General features: G+C 42.9%; 1 protein-coding gene across 1 annotated transcript in view; it reads right to left on the reverse strand.

The window, feature by feature from the left end:
- Nucleotides 1–365: 365 nt before the first annotated feature.
- The window catches only part of IntS4 (integrator complex subunit 4), a 44,132-nt gene continuing 27,110 nt past the window's right edge, over nt 366–17,387 (reverse strand). The window contains exons 13-20 of the mRNA XM_037434909.2: nt 13,752–13,903; nt 12,266–12,359; nt 10,239–10,319; nt 9,208–9,392; nt 6,789–6,953; nt 4,585–4,753; nt 1,346–1,466; nt 366–577 (exon numbers count right to left, since the gene is read on the reverse strand). Coding sequence (XP_037290806.1) covers nt 408–577; nt 1,346–1,466; nt 4,585–4,753; nt 6,789–6,953; nt 9,208–9,392; nt 10,239–10,319; nt 12,266–12,359; nt 13,752–13,903 — 1,137 coding nt within the window. The 3' untranslated portion in view covers nt 366–407. The remainder of the gene's footprint in view (nt 578–1,345; nt 1,467–4,584; nt 4,754–6,788; nt 6,954–9,207; nt 9,393–10,238; nt 10,320–12,265; nt 12,360–13,751; nt 13,904–17,387) is intronic.

Genomic DNA, 17,387 nt, shown 5'->3' on the forward strand with positions numbered 1-17,387 from the left:
CATTTTGGCTGTCCATGAACACCATTTTTGTTGCTATAAGTTGCATATTTGAAGTGCTTGGTGCGCTTGGAGGGTTGTCCGAGTTGACCAGGTTTCGGCCGAATATGACTGAATTAACGAGAGTTTCATGCCATTAAACAGTTTATATGCTGGCCAAGACCAATGGACTTGTCCTAATTCATTGCACTGGTAAATGCATTGTTTATAGCCCTCTATAAACCACTAAATGAAGTAGCAACACTTAGCCTGAAATTGATGATAACAAGGAGCAACCTCACTCGAAGAACCTAAGGAGCTTCCCTGATTTGAATAGAAATTATGCTGTTAATTGTTTTTACATTAAGGAAGAGCTCTGGGCACAGACAGGCATGAGAAAACATTTAATTAATAACAATCTGTACATTCAGTCATAGTCCCCTCTTGATAGGCTTTGGTGCAATGTAGACGCGCACAGGCTTGCACAGCTCAATGGTGTGGTCCTCAGAGCGAAGCCCAAGGCCTGACCGTTGGGCCCCCTTGCTGTGAACCTCGGTGTCAGCAAAGTCGAGCACCAGGCCCATTTCGACGTGCAGTGCCTCTGCAAAGAGTCATCCAGTAACAGGTATAAGTAAAGAGCGAGGCACACATTCCACACAGTGTGCTACTTGCATGTACTGTCGATTTCAAAGCCACTGCATCAGAGACAGCTCTAGAATACTGCTCTAGGTATTCTGCACTGCTGACTGAACTAAAGGTCCTCAAACAGTTAAAAGAAAGATAAACTTCATTCACATGCTGAAGTGTTCTGGCAACACTGCATAATAGTATAGTACAGTATTTGCAACAATAACTTGCTCAGAAGTAGGATGCTGACACAAAGGTACCTGTCCAGTTAGGTATGAAGCTCCTACTGCACTTGTCTTTGATAGTTGCTTTCAAGTCAGACAGCTTGGGTTTCCTATCATGCGTCTATTAAAGTTGACCTGTTTGATCGTCATGCGTTCAAACTCAAGTTACTCAAACTTTGTTATTATAAAATTATATAAAATTAAGCTCATTTACTTTGACATTCTCACAAGTATACAGTATAAAACTTGAATTTATAAAGTGAAACTGTCCTACTAATGCATACAGTGAACTAAGCTCCTACCCTCAAAAGTAAATAAATGGGCAACAGTTGCACAGAGCACACTGCTCCGTATGAAGTTCAGCAAAACACAACATTCAGTGAATGCTGTGCTACAGGAGTCTCATAGAAGTGCACGTTAAAGATATGATCTGCCAGCTGCCACAATAAGCATAATCTAATGATCTGATGGGGTCCAAGAGTGAAAAAGCAGGAGAATGTGCTGTTCCTCAGTCTCACCAGACCAGACACCATGTGAGAGTAACACAGTTGTGTAGAGCCGGTACTTGAGATCTTCCAACTGCCTGAAATCGGCAAGCCGAGGCAGTATGAGCTGCACCTGTTTGTCTGGATACCTCACCTGAAATCAAAGAGCACAATATTAGGAGTAACTGCTTAATTCCCGACTATCAAACAATGATGATGATACATAAAAATTAGCAAAATATACAAGTGATGATATGCAAAGTTGATGACTCGATGAGTCAACAGTTTGCACTTGCACTACTGCCCTCTCGTGGAGGAAGCAACTGCCCTGCTGCGCTAGGGTATTGTGAGACGCATCAAGCCAACAGCTTCAACCCTTTGGCTACCATTGACGAAAATATTCAACGTGAGATTTTATACTGAAATGACGGATGAATATACTCGTCTTCAACAAGGATTGGTCCCACAGGAAAACAACAGCGACTGTACTTGTCATAGTTGCATTTCTTGATGCTAGATGGCAAACTCGTCCATGTTGAGCCATTTGTGTTTTTGCTTTCATTTTACAGCCATCTTTCATGATATTGCCATGCAGTGAAGCCAACTTCAACTTATACTTTTTATGCAATTAGTGAAATAAAGGAACCTCATTGAATCGAAAAAATGACACCATTCCCCCCCCCCCCAAAAAAAGCTTACAAGCTGAGCGAGAAAAATTTCCCGAATATTTGGTACAATTTTCGTTTTTTCACAGGAGCGAAAGGGTTAAATGAGAGACAGCCACCATCCCTGTTCATGGCAACAGTCAAAAGAGCGAACTTTAAGGGGTGAGATGCTGCAATTAACTGGGTCAGCTTAATGACCATGCAAGGTCCAATATAACAGCTGATAAATCCGTCTAGAAACATCCAGCAGAAGTCCAAAGCTTTCTTTTTTCACAATAGTTCTACCATGTGCAATTCCTTACAAGAAGGAAGCTGTCCAATGGGTATGTGTCAGCCCGAAAACAAAATTCGTGCATCCACACAAATATAGCACCACAATCTCTTTACAGCAAAGCTGTTATTGAAACTAGATACAGGGAAAAATGCCTGCTCCAAATGTTGCTAAACATTGACACACCGAACCATAGCAGCTAGTGCAATGACACTTAAGATTAACAGCAGAAACAGAAAAATAACTTTGGAAGTGTTTGCCAAGGGACAGTTTGGGCATCTTGGACATAATTAGTTCTCAAGAGAACTAAAGCATGTAAAAAACATGCACACAATTTTTAAAAATTTTTATTCAATGCAAATAGCACCTGGGTGTGTGTATGTGTGTGCCTTCTTTTGTCCATGTTTTCTGTGCACTTCCAGTTCTCTCTAAAACTAAAATTCTTTTTATTTCAGTTCTATATTCAGTATAGAGTGATCAGGTGCACCTTGAAAAATTACCGGAGTTTTGATAACTGAGCTCTAGAAACCTTTGAATAGGGTGACTAAAGAAAGAAAATACAGAAAACTTTCTTTATTTTAAACCAGAACTGAACCAGAATGTTACATCCCCTATTTTTGACTTCAAAGCAAAAAAGAAAAAAATAGAATACCGTAACAGTTTTTTGCTCAAGTGGACCACCGTTCCTAGTATGTATTTTATTTCATACATGCATTGTCCGCACTCGTGGCTTAAAACTATACTACCGTACACACGAGCTGGAAGACATAAATCATTATTGAAGTAAACGTGCTGCGGTGGTCTAGTGGATAAGGTACTCGGCTGCTGTCTAGCAGGTCGCGGGATCAGATACCGACTGCGGCGGCTGCATTTTCAATGGAGGCGAAAACGCTGTAGGCCCGCGTGCTCAGATTTGGGTGCACGTTTAAAGAACCTCAGGCGATCGAAATTTCTGGAGCCCTCCACTACGGCATCTCTCATAATCATATGGTGGCTTTGAGATGTTAAACCCCAATAATTATTACTTATTGAAGTAATAGCGGTGGATTGTTTGCTGGTTTGTTTCAGTCTGCTTCCCTTGTATACTGTTTTTTTTTCGGGTGCGTGTGTGAGCACGTACACACAGGTTGTCTTATGTAAGTTTGGATCAAGACAATCAATTAAGGGGGGACTGGAAATTAAACCAAATGCATACTATTTGCACTAGTCTATAGTTTCTCAGGCTATTTGTTACTGATTACTCATCTGTTACTATCTGATTAATATCTGTTACTCATTATTATGTCTAAGTACTCACTTTTCTAATTATTGTCTGAAGACCTAAAGTATGAACACAATGTTGTAGGGTAGCTTCAGAAACCACCGAATGAATTGCTTTCTGTATGATACATCTGACAGAGTCCCACATTGCAGAGAAACCACATGAAATAGGAAGAAGAAAAAAAAAAGGCACCAAGATAACAATGAACTGAGCACCATCCCACTGCTATCGTGCTCTTGAGCGTGCGATCAAATAACCAAGCCATCTCCAGCATTTTACGAGTGCTTTGTCGCCTCGGAAATGCTGGGTCAGCAGGAAAAAAAAAGAAAAGAGCAGTTCAGGCAAAGGTAACATGTTTGCACTCATAAAAGCTGTTTTTTGTAGGCTTGTGCGAATAGCGAGTTCTCAGTTCGAAGCTAATAGTGATTTTGGTCGAATAATTTCAAATCGAATTCGAATCACATATTGCAAAGAAAAATGGGCATATTTGTCATGATCCAACCAACCAGCACAATATGTATTTTTTTTTATTGAAAGAAGGCCTATGCAAATGCCATTGTTTTTGGTTCAAAAAAAGTGGAAATAACTTTGAATAGTAGCTGGATTTGATTTTTGGTAGAGTGCAAGTGACTACTTGTAAAATATGTTACATGTTAAAATTTACTATACTTAGAGCATATAAGCCAGTATAACAAGCTTTTAAATTTGGAAAGTTATGAACTGATGTGAGGGTATTATGTTTCTTTAACCTTGACGTGAGGCTTTGCGGCGGTGCAGATTTTTTTTGAATATGTGCTTTCACAGCTTAGCTCCATTTCGCCACAGTGAAACCACCTTTACAAAGGGTACATGCGGACTAATATATATCTATTCATTCATTTTGAATACTTTGAAACTTTCAACAATTTAACTTCAAATTGAAGTGAATTTAAATACAATAATAATCACAAACACCTACATTTTTGTTTTTGAAATGCCCATGTAATAAATTTGCCATTAAGAAAACTTTCATGGTTGTTATGAGAACTATTAGTAAATGCCTAGGTATTTCTCAGCCTTGTTCTTGTCTACTCACCTTCACACGAACGTTCCTTATGTCCTGGACACTCTCTATCTCGGCATCCAGGGTGATTGCCAGCACGAGGCCAGCCGTGAATTTCTGTGGCAGGTCAGTTTCTCCAGCAGGCTCATACAGGACAGCCCGAGTTTGCTTAATGCGCTCCAGCCCCGCATTTTGTTGGGCCCTGTGCGGGAGATCAGCATCTTTCTAGACAGGATAATTTCAAAGCTACGATTTTGGGCAGCTGTACGAGCCATGTCCTTGATATGACAAGAAGTAGGACATTATTCAACAAGTCTGTAACTGCTCAGCACCCTTAGAAATGCTTCCCACACATACAAGACATCGATCATGACCTTGTTTTTAATGTACAAACGGTTTGCTGCATCTCTATTTTACTGCAACATTGAGTAGAACAAATACAAGGTGCTGTCAATTTCAATCACCTACCATACATCATACTTAATTTATCTGGGCATTCAGTGCAACTATAATTACAATAGTGCATAAGATATATTAATGTCGAAAAAGGCCATTCATCGTCATTCACAAACAGATCACTTGAACATAGAACATCCGGCCCATGGATTACAAGTTCACGAAAGAGAAAAATTGCCATGCCCCTATGATGCTACAAGAAAATACAAATTGTCAGAAAAGAAAGAACATCCTAGTATACAATAAAAAAAAGAGCCATTCCCCTCCGTTAAGGCAGGTGACAAGCGAAGCTATTCAGCACACGACACAGAATATTGAACCACAGCCAATCACACACCCTGCAACCAAATCTGAAATGCCTGTCCAGACAGCTTCTTTTTTTAATTATTTAGCCAATGCTTCTATAAAGCTTTCCACTTGAGCAGCATGCATCTCTTTGCCAGGACATGCATTGCGTTGTCTGACTTGCTAAATGCGCAGGGCGTTTCGTACAAATTATTAATTATTTTCCACCCATGTGCTCCCTTCACTTTTAGCATACCTGTGGTGAGTGCTGGCATTAGTCCAATTCGTGTGGCACATCCGTCTCTTTTGACGCACAGGAAAAATACATGGAACCCTAGCAATATACAGCTTCACTGTACAATAATTTGAAGTATAAATATTAAACCCAGAACTAATGTCTTTTCGCTCACTATCAAGCTCATTAACAAGGTCCAGCCCAATGAGCTTTGAAAAATCACGATTAAAGTTTGGTGCACTTCTCTTATGCTTTCCCATAGTCGAATCTGGCTTTTTTCAGTTTCTCGGTGTGCCCTTGCGTTTTACACAAGGAACTGCTGCACTGGCTGTCCAGAGTGATGTATGGCGATGGCCAGGCCTGTATGTAGCCAGAAAAGTGCCCAAGGTGCCCTACCCCCTTCCTGAAATTTTGATGAAGGGCAGTATTTCACTGAATATAAACAACGAAAAGTGTGTTCTCGAATAGACAAGGCCTTCAGCCAGTGGCCCCCCCTGCCTTTCACCCCCCCCCCCCCCCCCCCTACCTTGAAAAAAATTACTGGCTATGAGCAAACGTTACAACCCCTCACTTTTGGGAGAGTGACTTGGATTGCGCTAGAAGTACATGGACCCTTGAAATGTGACTTTCTTGCAGCATTTATTCAGGAAGAAACAAGATTAGTTAGGTTAATATTCTAACAGTCCACGTCACCGATACATCTGCCTGAACTATTTCTTTCACGAAAGAATATGAACGCACGTGAAATGGCAAAGCTCTCTTTTTTTCAATCTCTCCAAAGTTGGGATTAAAGCCTTACAAAGTACCACCAAGTTCCCTTTCAAAAGTCTATACACTTTAAAACAGCTTAACAGCATTGTTATACTGTTTCTGAATGGATTTTTATTTTGGCAATTTCATATTCTGAAGAATATGCAAAGGCCCCAGTGCTACACATAAACATACCGCAATGGCAGTCAGTCAGCCATTAAACCTTTAAGCCAACAGCTTCCTTTTGCTGTTGACAGTTGTCAACAACTCTCAAATCAGTGTTAGGCATTTCCAGTTCTACTGTACGACCCTGCTTGCCCATGCAGTACACCTCTCTCACACAGGTATAAGTTTGCATCAAGGGGATTGGCTTTGAGATTTACAAGTGACTAGACTTGACAGCAGTTATAATTTCCATCCTTCATGCTAACATGTTAGAATAAATAAATGCCTTTTTATGGCAAGTAGCAGACATCCAAAGCAGCAGCAACCGAGCACAAGCAAAACTGACCCGGTCGGAGCAGAGCAGAAACGCAGCGTGGGGCAGGCATGCGCCTGCAGCAAGGGCTGCAACACACGTGCCACAGCTCCAGGCTTGGGCTCCTCCAGTGCATCCACCTCACGAAGCATGGCAGCCGTGAATGCATCTGGTTGCAGGTTGTGCACTTCCAGGAACCTGCTTACACAGCATCCCCATGGCATGATTAAACGTGAAGAAATGCTTCATTTTTCTATTCAGATATCTATAGAATGGGATTAGCCTCACTATAACAATTCTTCGCTCTTCAATTTGACAGAGCCTCATTTTTCTGGCTATAGTCGGCACACTCTACGTACTTTTTGCAACACCATGTGTGCCACCATGCTTGATCATGTGACTATGCTTCTGCCAGACACAGCGGCTGAGAGAACAAATGCTTTGAAGCTTTGTGCTACCTTGCAGAGACAATGCAATCTTAATTCTAATTTGTTTACACCATCAAACATAGTGGCACATACAACTTCATACATTCATGTGTGCCCGAATTATGCCATACCGTATTTAATCAATTGTAACACCAGGGTCGACTTATGGTGGCACAAGTCTGGAAAAAAAGTTGTGTTACATTTGAGTAAATACGGTACTCATAAGTCTACTTGATCATTATACAGGGAGCAGTAGAGTAAGAATGAAGCGTGGTCTCAGCGAAAATGAGTGATTGAGGTGCGGTGGAGTCACCGAGAAAAATGACATGTGTGCTTGAGCAAGTGCTACCATGTTTTCCTAATTTAGTCAAACAATGGTCACAAAGATGTGAAGTATAGCTAGATGGCATAATAGCTTTACTTTATTATGAAACATAATACCGCCAACTACATTCAAGCAGAGTTAGCAGGACACCATTTACAAGTTGTACCTTTCATTCCTGTACTGCTTCACTGTCCATCTGAATAAGGTAAGTTGGTCAATTTTTAATACAAAGGTCAATGTGAGAATGACCCAGCATAGAAATGAATATTCAAAAATTTTTGAAACTGCATTGAATTCCAGAATCTCATAACCAAAGGTGACAGTTGTGTTATTTCAAGCTCCCTGCATTATCTCAACCATCTAGAGGGTTACTGCATGCCTTTAAGTACAGAAAACCTTCTTTACTCCCATAGTCCAAAACGCTCCTGGACTTGAACTTGACTTGCCACCGCCTTCAATACAGCAGAAACACGTTCCGAACACACTATCTGTAGGCAGTACCAAGGCAGCACAAACACGTTTTAAAAGCACTGCCTTGAGGCAGCGGCAACTCAAGTTCAAGTCAAGGAGCGTTTCTGAATGTGAGGGTTAGTCAACTTTCTTTTCCTTAGCAATGTCAACGCCACAAGTTTTTTGTTTTCACTGTTCCAAAAAAAAATTAGAACTGTGCAAAATTCTTTTTGCAACAATTAATCGACTAGCCCAACAACATATCTTGCTTTGTTTTAGCTCTGCCTCAAATAAAAAAGTAATTTTGCGGAAACCTGGATTTCTCGATACCTCGAACGTGAGGACACCTTATCATATTGGGACATATACATGTGTGATCTGGTAATCAGCCCAATTGACTCGGATTTGAACACACTCTGCGCCACACTCACCAAGGTCAAGCCAGAGGTAGTAAATAAGAGAGCCCGGTGACTGCCCAACTCATATATTTTAGCCTAACTAAGCTCACAGTACTGCTCGAAAGAGCAAAGGGTGGAGTAATGGTTGATTTAGTTTAAATATGGGGGCAGTAACGCATCAAGGTTCATCATATTCAAGGTAGAGCTAGGCCAGCTGTTCATTAATACAGCTTTGCAGGCACATGTACAAAGAGTTCTAGAAGTACCACCATTATTTTGATTTTGGATAGCAGTACATTAAAAAAGCAATGCATATCAGGTACACTTCACACCTGCCACTGTACAGTGCATAAGTACTTGAGAACTACACATTTATGTTCTGAAGCTCACCATTTTTTCAAAACTCTCTTTATTACGTTAAAAGCCCTTGATTTTGACCGACAGTGATAACCCAGCAGCACGAAAACACCATGTCAGATGAGTAGAATGGGGAGTACCCATCGGTGTGGGTTAAATTGCCTGCACTTATACTGAGCCACATGGCTTGATTGCTCCACTAAGTCTACTTTGAAGTACTGCAAGCATTGAGGCACATAAAAAGAAAGGGCCATAGGCAGCCGAACATAGCGTCAATCTGGGAAAGATGAAACTTCAAATCTGTCACATAAAACTTGCCGTGGTATGAATGCTGAAAAGACATAATAGAAGAAAGAATGACATATGAGAAAACAGTGGTGTGTTCCAAGCAGTCTGTAAGGAAATTTGCACACATTTACAAGACTCCCACAACATAAAACAGCCACACAAACAGAACACGCGAATTCACTGGAAGAGTGTGTAACAGTGCATACCCTTGAAGGTTCTCTAGCTGCTCAAGAAAGGCTTCACAAAGCCCCAAAGCTGAAGCATTGCTGCCGCGGATGACAACGACTAGCTGCAGGGCAAGTGCCCGCAAGCGAAGCTGCCGCAGGGCGCCCTCCTCTGCTCGCTCAAGGCCCAGGAACTGGTGTTGCAGCACAAATGTCTGCTGCAGCAGCTGCACACATCGCGAACAGTCGTCAGCTCTTCAACCCTCTTCTACATACATGAACATTGTAATCTTTATTTATTTACTGAATACAATGAGTGCGGAATACTTAGCAGGAGCAACGTCACAATATCTTTTTTTTTTTTCTTGATAAGAATTTTTTTTTTTTTGCCAGGCTGTGCACAACTTTGATGTACCAGCAGAAGAATAAATTATGTTTTTGATAATAGAAATGCAAAATGTGGTCCAGATTTGTATGGTTCATCTTGCTTAAAATTGTCATTGCATTGTTTCCTGGCTAGCCACTCACTGCCAGAAGGCAAACAAAGGGTCTTATGACGCCATGTTGTAGCAGCTATTTAAACCAGGCAACGTTTTTGGCAAACGACCCGAATATAATTGAACTACTTGATAATGTTTGCACCCTGGCACTTGAGTCTTATTATCACTTAGCTTCTAAACATGTTACTTGGTCAAAGCAGCAGAGGTCAGTAATGTTTGCACCCTGGCACTTGAGTCTTATTATCACTTAGCTTCTAAACATGTTACTTGGTCAAAGCAGCAGAGGTCAGTCACCTACAAACTTTATTCAATATATATTAAACTGTTGACTGCAAACGAAGACTACGGCCACATTAGTCAAGGTGCGATGGCACTCTGCAAGCACTGTGGCCACATTTTACAAGAATTAGAATGATTGCATCAATAGGAATGTTTATAGCTGGTTTAAGCATTCCATACTTTCTCTCTTAATGAGCCGATGGAGGTATATTCCTATTCAAAAGCAGCAAGACGAGCTTGTAAAACCACAAGAGTTCCACACATATGTCAAACCAATTGGCTAAGTGTACTTGCCTGCTCGAGTAGAGACTTCAAAGTGCTGCTCTGCAAGGGTGAGGCTGCAGACAGGTTGAGCCAGCTCTTGTTGGACAGGATCTGCATAAGCAGGCACTGGCTTTACCAAGCGTTTCAGGTGTCCCTTGTTAGGTCCAACGGTTCAATAATTTAGGGGGGTAAATAAATACCTTTTTTGAAAATCTGCTCATTCTCATGTGTATGGCTTTAACAAATGAAGCCTAAGTTGCTGAGTACCAGTACGGCAAAATGCATCAAGCGACCTGTGTATACGAGTTTTATCTTCCCTATGTGACTTTCTCCCTTCCTATTCCTCTACCCTCTTTCCCTATTTACTATGTCTTCATATTTTATATGCATACAAACCAAATAATAATAATATTGTTATTAATAATATTAACATTAATAATAATGAATCCCCTCCAACTTTTTTTCCATAATTTCGTTTCGAACTACTCAAAAAATATTCGATTCTAATCCAAAATTTTGCTATTTTCACAGCTGTATTATATTTACAATACCAACAAACAGCAGTGGGCTCTAGTTTGTGGTGACCTCGCTACTAACCGTAGCGGATGATCATCGCGGGTTTCTGGCTTAGCAAGCCACAGGGCCGCGTCTCCGTTAACTACTCACATGTAGCACACCGCTCCGCACACGCTCAACTAACAAAGCATTTAGCGCGGCGCAGCAAAACAGACAATGTTCATTTAAACAGCAGTACACAAACACTTTATTGCCTTTGGAGGCACCCCAAACAACAGTACAACGACCGCTACCGGGACGCGGAAAGCAAAGGCTCCCGCACGCAAACGTTCACGATAAGGGGAAACTGTGAGAACGTCGCAGCTGGCAATAGCAAGCTTAAACACGCAGGTTGGGAAAAGGTCCCTCGCGGCTATGCTGCAAACTCTCACGATAGTCACTGGGCCTGGTCGCGAGAGTTAGGGCAAACCTCATACCTGTAGGCCTTCGGCAAGTGCGGCTTGACGTGGTGCGACCACTTCCAAGCACTAGGCACCGCTGTTCGCTTAGCATACGGTACCGAAGCTAACACTCAAGTAAACACGCCCGCTGCGGATGCCTAGGCACCCAGGCAGGCTGCAGTCCGGCGATTCCCAAGGGGGCCGTCGATGAAGGAAAACCACATGCTTATCGGGCACTGGCCGACAATGAAAAGACCCTTTCTGGCGCACACGTGGCTCGTCCTCGCTGATTCTCGCAGTCCCCGAGAACACGTGCCCGCGCCATTACCAGTGCACGGGAAAGGAAAAGGAGAGCGGTCGTACGACGAAAGACCCGCGAAATGGTTGCAGGCCTCAGATCCCCACAAGTTTTTTCTCGTTAGCTGCGTATACAAGTCCTCAAAGCTTTTCACGAAACCTCCTTTGCTGCCCACTTCAGTTTTCACAGGGTACTTAAATGTGCCAGCAGTCGTATATTGCGGCCTGACCTCCCTACCACTATTTCCAACTATGTCGCAAGCGCTGTTGAAGCTGGAAGCAAATGAATTTACCTCCTGCTCGTCTGTTATAGCCTATCAATGTCCTGAGACATCCTTTGCCATTTGATTAATGGGTGACCTCTTCTCAGGTAACCGATTAATCCCAACAGATGTTGATCACCTCGTACCACAAGCAGGGAACACTCCTCTACATTTTAGTTCATAAACATAAACATGCAAAAAATAAGGCAGGCAGAAATGAGCTGAAATATTCAAGTGTAGATGTTTACTGTAGAATTGTTCATGCCATGTAATTCTTTTGGCAAGGGGTGCCCAAAGCTTTGTGAGCGCCAGGCATGTGTATATTGGATTACATAGGACGACAGCTGACATGATCCCACAGGCTTCTACGCTGAAACCTGCAGTAGCCAGTAGTCGGTGCGAGTACTCTAGATCACTATAACTCACAATTTCATATGAGGCAGGAGAAACTACTTACACAAACTACAAAAGGCTACGGTTGGGAGTTTGTGAGGACAGAGAAATGCTGAAAACAGGGGCATCATTCCCTAAACAGACAGACCTTGGCAAACAGTAGCTGACATCGCAGGTACAAGCTGGCACAGCTAGCAGCTGCTGTTAGCTGGGGCTCTATTTCTGCAAGCCTCTGGAGGTCCCTGTTTGGAGGAAGCAAGAACAACTTTAAAAATGCTGGCATTTAGGATGTTCATCAGAAAACTCGAACATGACCAGTAAACAACAGGATTAGTTGATAACTAAAATTTATTGAGAAAAACAAGGCCTTTTCACATGGAAATGTAAGACACAAGCAGAGTCAGTACCACCGCAGCTCAGTGAATATAATGACGATCCAAATTGAGCCATCTAGCATTCATATTACTGAGGCTCCGTGAAAGCTTGCACCAACATCACCACTTTGAATACTGTTGAAAAGGAGGTGCAGGAATACAATGCTGTAAGCATCCTCTGACATTCTCTAATATCAGTAAATTATCTTTTTTAATATGAGGCATCAGGAGCATGACGACAGGCCCAAAAGTTGCTGCTTAATGTGGCAAAAAATGAAAAAAGCATGCCTCTCAACTGTATTTTGATTTGTTCAGAAATTTTAACACACAAGTGTTTTATGCCAGAGTCCACTACGGCTCTACTGACATATTTCCATCACGGATATTATGTAAAATTTATACTAACAGATGGCATAGAAATAAAAAAGAGAAGGAAACGTTTTCTCGCAGGGCGTCTCACCAGCAACCTCTCAATCTGCAGCGCGAAGCGCTAACCACTAGGCCATGGAGCATATGCTGACAAAATTATTAACGGCTAGCCATTATATACACCATATACCATTTGGCAATCCTCAGAGCTCCGCGACTTCAGCGCGTTTTTGTAATCAGTAGCAAGATGGCACAAAGGGCTCGCATTGGACATGCTCTAAATGTTGTCCCCTTTTGCATCTCTATGAGCGCCACCTCCACGAAGTGTGGCCTTTTCTGCGCATGTGTTTATCAGACTCATCATTCGGGAGAGCACAAAGGTCACTCCGCTTGCTGCTACGTTAACAAAAGGAGCACGCTGCTAACACACAAAGAAGTAAGAATTGTGATAGTTGTTCGAGCTTGTGCTGTGTGTACTTGTGAATTTGTTACGTGCGTCTTTCTTTCTGTCTTAAATGCGCCTCAAATATGGAGCTGTGACAGTTAGTCCACACTCATCCTGTGTATGCTCACTTCGTGCATGCTTCCTGGATGAGATGCGCGCTGCAAGTTTTGAGCTGCTTGTCGTTCTTCGTGTGACTTTGCAATTTGTTTTTCTACCATGCATTCCTTTGCCTTTGTGGCAAAACAATGCACAATAAACACTTAACTACCTCTGTAAGGACACAGACACGTTTCACTTTTGTGTTATACTGATTTCCAGAAAAAGGGATCAACCACATTTAAAAAAAAGAATGCCCTCTGTAAAGTTATATAACTGTGCGACCAATAGTCCCTGTGCACTAGTATGTGCCAACGTCATGCAGGCCAAACAGGTGAGAAGCCACTGACCGAATGGATGTCTCAAGCCACCCCTGCCTGGCAGCAGGGTGTCGCAATTCAGCTGCTGATGCCCGTTCAAGTGCCTGGTGCAAAAAACTGTGTGACTGTGCCAGAGAGCAAGATGCCAATCCTTCTGAAGGGCTACTCTGCTGGTTTGGAAGCTGTAAGAAACACATGCAGTGACATCGGTCTTGGTAAACCAAAAACAGTCAAGTTAAGTACATGGCTTTTGAGCGAAAATTTCAAAACTGGTGTCCAGTTGAACAAAAGATGTGCTCTACCCTTGCTAGCTTTGTAGCATCTTTCCAAGGATTCTGCAGGCTCTGTTGCAGCCACACATCTCAAGGGTATAATGTGCATTATTCCCATCATTCATTTTTTCATCACAATAGCAATGACAGTGCTAAATGACTGCCACAGCCTGGATACTAAGGCACTTAGCTATAAACCCCATGTGGTCATCATTAACCAGGGTGCAATGGGAGGTTGATTAGAGTTATTATATTTACTTCTATAATAACTTGCACCTAAAAAATGCCGATTGTTTCTTCAATATATTGAAACACAAACACAGTTGGTTCTACCTGGGTGACAAAGCATGTAACCCTGACTATGACTTACATTCACATCATGTAGTGTATTGATACAGTGTTGTTTCAATGTTTTCAATGCAGCATAGCAGAATCATCTTCAGTATGTCCAGCCATCGCTGTACATCAGGCTTCCACAAAATGAGAGTTCATGGAATCAAGTGACTATGCAAACAGTCAGAAGCCACCAGTTACAGATTGTTGCTTGCTCAGAAGTACCTCGTAGCTGTTCTACCTACTTTATATACCTTGACAAAACCAAGCAGCTAGCAATGTGTTACCTATAAAAGATGTAACAGAGCAGTAACTATTGTACTTAACAAGGCAAGTCCTGCAATGTTAAGTCCTTACAGCTGACACTGGCTGTGAAAAAGATTACGGTAACAGAGAAGTAACCATTGTACTTAACAAGGCAAGTGCTGCAATGTTAAGTCCTTGCAGCTGACACTGGCAGTGAAAAAGATTAGGGTAGCTTCTCACTAGTGGTATCAAGCAGCTCTTTGACTAGCCTGTGTAGCACTGTCCCTCCGAACCATAGAGTTTCCTCAAATTAACTAGAGGGGACTCTCGTGCTGCGATCGTTCAGCAACCATGGGAATGATGGGTAGTAAAGTATTTGCCTAGTCTTCGTACTTGCAGGCGGCAAATCCCACTTGCAGCTTCATTTATTGCCATCTGCCCTTTTGTAGAGCCTGAAACTACCGGCAGAAGCGGCTGCAAGAACGAGGGCCTCCAAGACAAAGAAGCGTCTTGCTACTTTACCTTGGGGAAGAGTGTTCCTCGCACCGCATAGAGTTTCCTATAGTTCCCTAGAAGAAACTCTCGCACGAATCGCACTTGTGGCATTGTTTATTGCTGTGTTTCAGTTTTGTTTCGAAGAAAACAACGAACCCTTTTGAACTTCGTGACCCGATTTGAAAAGGCATGCCTAAAATAATAAGGGGTCAAGCGCAATCGCTGAACACTTGGTGACTTTTGTTTCGTGAGAAAGCTATTCCCAGTCCCACACGAACACACACGGAGCCAGAATTACAAAGATTAGACAAATCGGTGTACTACCCATCATTCTCATGCTCACTGAAGCGCAGTGCGGTGTAGCTTCCATAGACAATAGCGCTAGAGTTCCCGCTTGTGTATATTTAGAAAACTCTATGCTCCGAACGAGTGACCTCACGCTCCCCTTGCAGTGCGCACTGACGTCATTCTCTCCCTAGCCTGCAGTGCGCTCGCTCCGTTACCGTGACTGCCGCTCGCTACACTGCCAACCTGACGCATGCCTAACGTACGCGTTGAAACAAGTCTGTATGTATCACCTCTCTCTCACTTCACTCTCTCCATTACTCACAATGCTCGAGCGCACATGAAGTGGTAACATTCTTTCGGCTCATTTATCGGCGATGAAGAGGACGCCGTAAGACGATGCTCCTTCGCCTGCAAAAACTTCCGTCGATGCGATTACGACTCACTTCGCCGTCCCCGACGTTGCGACGGTTAGCGAAGCCGAGCGCGTTCGCAAATGGCGACATCGTTTACTCGAGTAAACGCTACTCCAAGTTTGGCTTCAAATCATTCTTCCAGACCCAACGTCGATGCCCGTTTCAACCAAGTCAACACCATGAGCACTGCTGCGAAAAACGCCGCCACCAGTGCCCCCATCAATGCGCCGGCCATAGATGGGCAGTGCAAAGAAAGCCGTCCGCAAGCGAACGTGCATAGGCCCTTCTTTTTCGTTGGTCTTGAGGTGCGGTATTCTTCAAATCAAAAACCTGGCAAGCTTCTTGTTTCAATCCAACCTTGCTTCAGAAAAGTAGGAAGCTCATCCAAACGAACTGCGGGTACAATGCAAAAGATGTTTCAGTTGTTTCGGAGTACTGTAACTGGCAATTCAAGTTTAAGCGAGCATCGCAAGACATCGAGTCCGAGGCAAGCACTTCGACGTCCTTTCTGTAACGCCTAAATACATTAAACTTGGGCATACACATGATGCCAAAGCAATGAAGTGCATACACACGAGCAATCTATCTTACGATCAGTGGTACGAAGCTTGCTTTCTCCGGAACCAATAGCCTTCACGATTTTCGCCTTTGCTGCTGCATTCTTCATTGATGTCTCCTTCCTGGACGTTGAACTGTTTTATTACGCATGCTAGAATGTCCTGTTGATGATAGTCATCCGTTCGTATATACTGCAAATGGGGATACATGCATATCCACTTTATCGGTGTACAACAAAAGGCAAAACCGAAGCCTCCGAGATAGCTACAGCAATTGCGGAGACCAACGGCAAGAGAAACCTGATTGTGGTCATGATTATTTAGCGATCTGCCTCTCTGACGTACGTGTTCGCATTTCCTAATTAAAGCCGGACTTGGAGCCTTGAAAGGCTTATGTGCGTAATGCAGCATGTGTGGTGGTGAAAACTTCAGATTATCAGTGGTCGGGGTGTGTGCGATGTTCATCACGCGCGTCACCTGTCTACTGCTGAATGGTACGCACCGCAGTAGGAGGCCCCGTTAAGCTTCATAATGACAGTTGCCACGGTTCTCCGTCAAGGCAACTCATAACAGCGACAGGAGACCTACATTATTACACTCTCATGTGAACGGCTGTAGAGAATGCGTGTAATTCACTTACCCAACATGTTCGCTACGGCCCATATCCAGCACTCTCTCTGTTCTGCTTCGCGAAAGTTGTGGAAATCAGTAAAACTGAAGTGTTTTACGTCCGTGGCAATTCACAGCGCCACACTAGCGTCGACTGGGGTCTTTTTTCGTAGAGTGCGAAGCTGTTTAATCTGCTCTTGTTTTTGTCGTAGTTATGGCGAGTGAACCAGCAAGCATTTCATGGCGATTCGGTGACGCGTCCGACTAGCAGAGAGAAACTCGTAGCTCTTTTTCAAGTGTTCAATGCGAAAATAACCTAATATTTAGTCCAATCGTTGTTTCACACGCTGTAGTTGCACCTGGTTGCGCAGCAAACTGTGTAAGATAGTTGGGCTTTGCACTACTAAAAACTGTGTCGACAAGTGGCGCTGCGTCTCCACAAAAAACTCCAGT

Source organism: Rhipicephalus microplus, chromosome 1 (genome assembly GCF_043290135.1).
Source record: "Rhipicephalus microplus isolate Deutch F79 chromosome 1, USDA_Rmic, whole genome shotgun sequence".
NCBI classification, from domain to species: domain Eukaryota; kingdom Metazoa; phylum Arthropoda; class Arachnida; order Ixodida; family Ixodidae; genus Rhipicephalus; species Rhipicephalus microplus.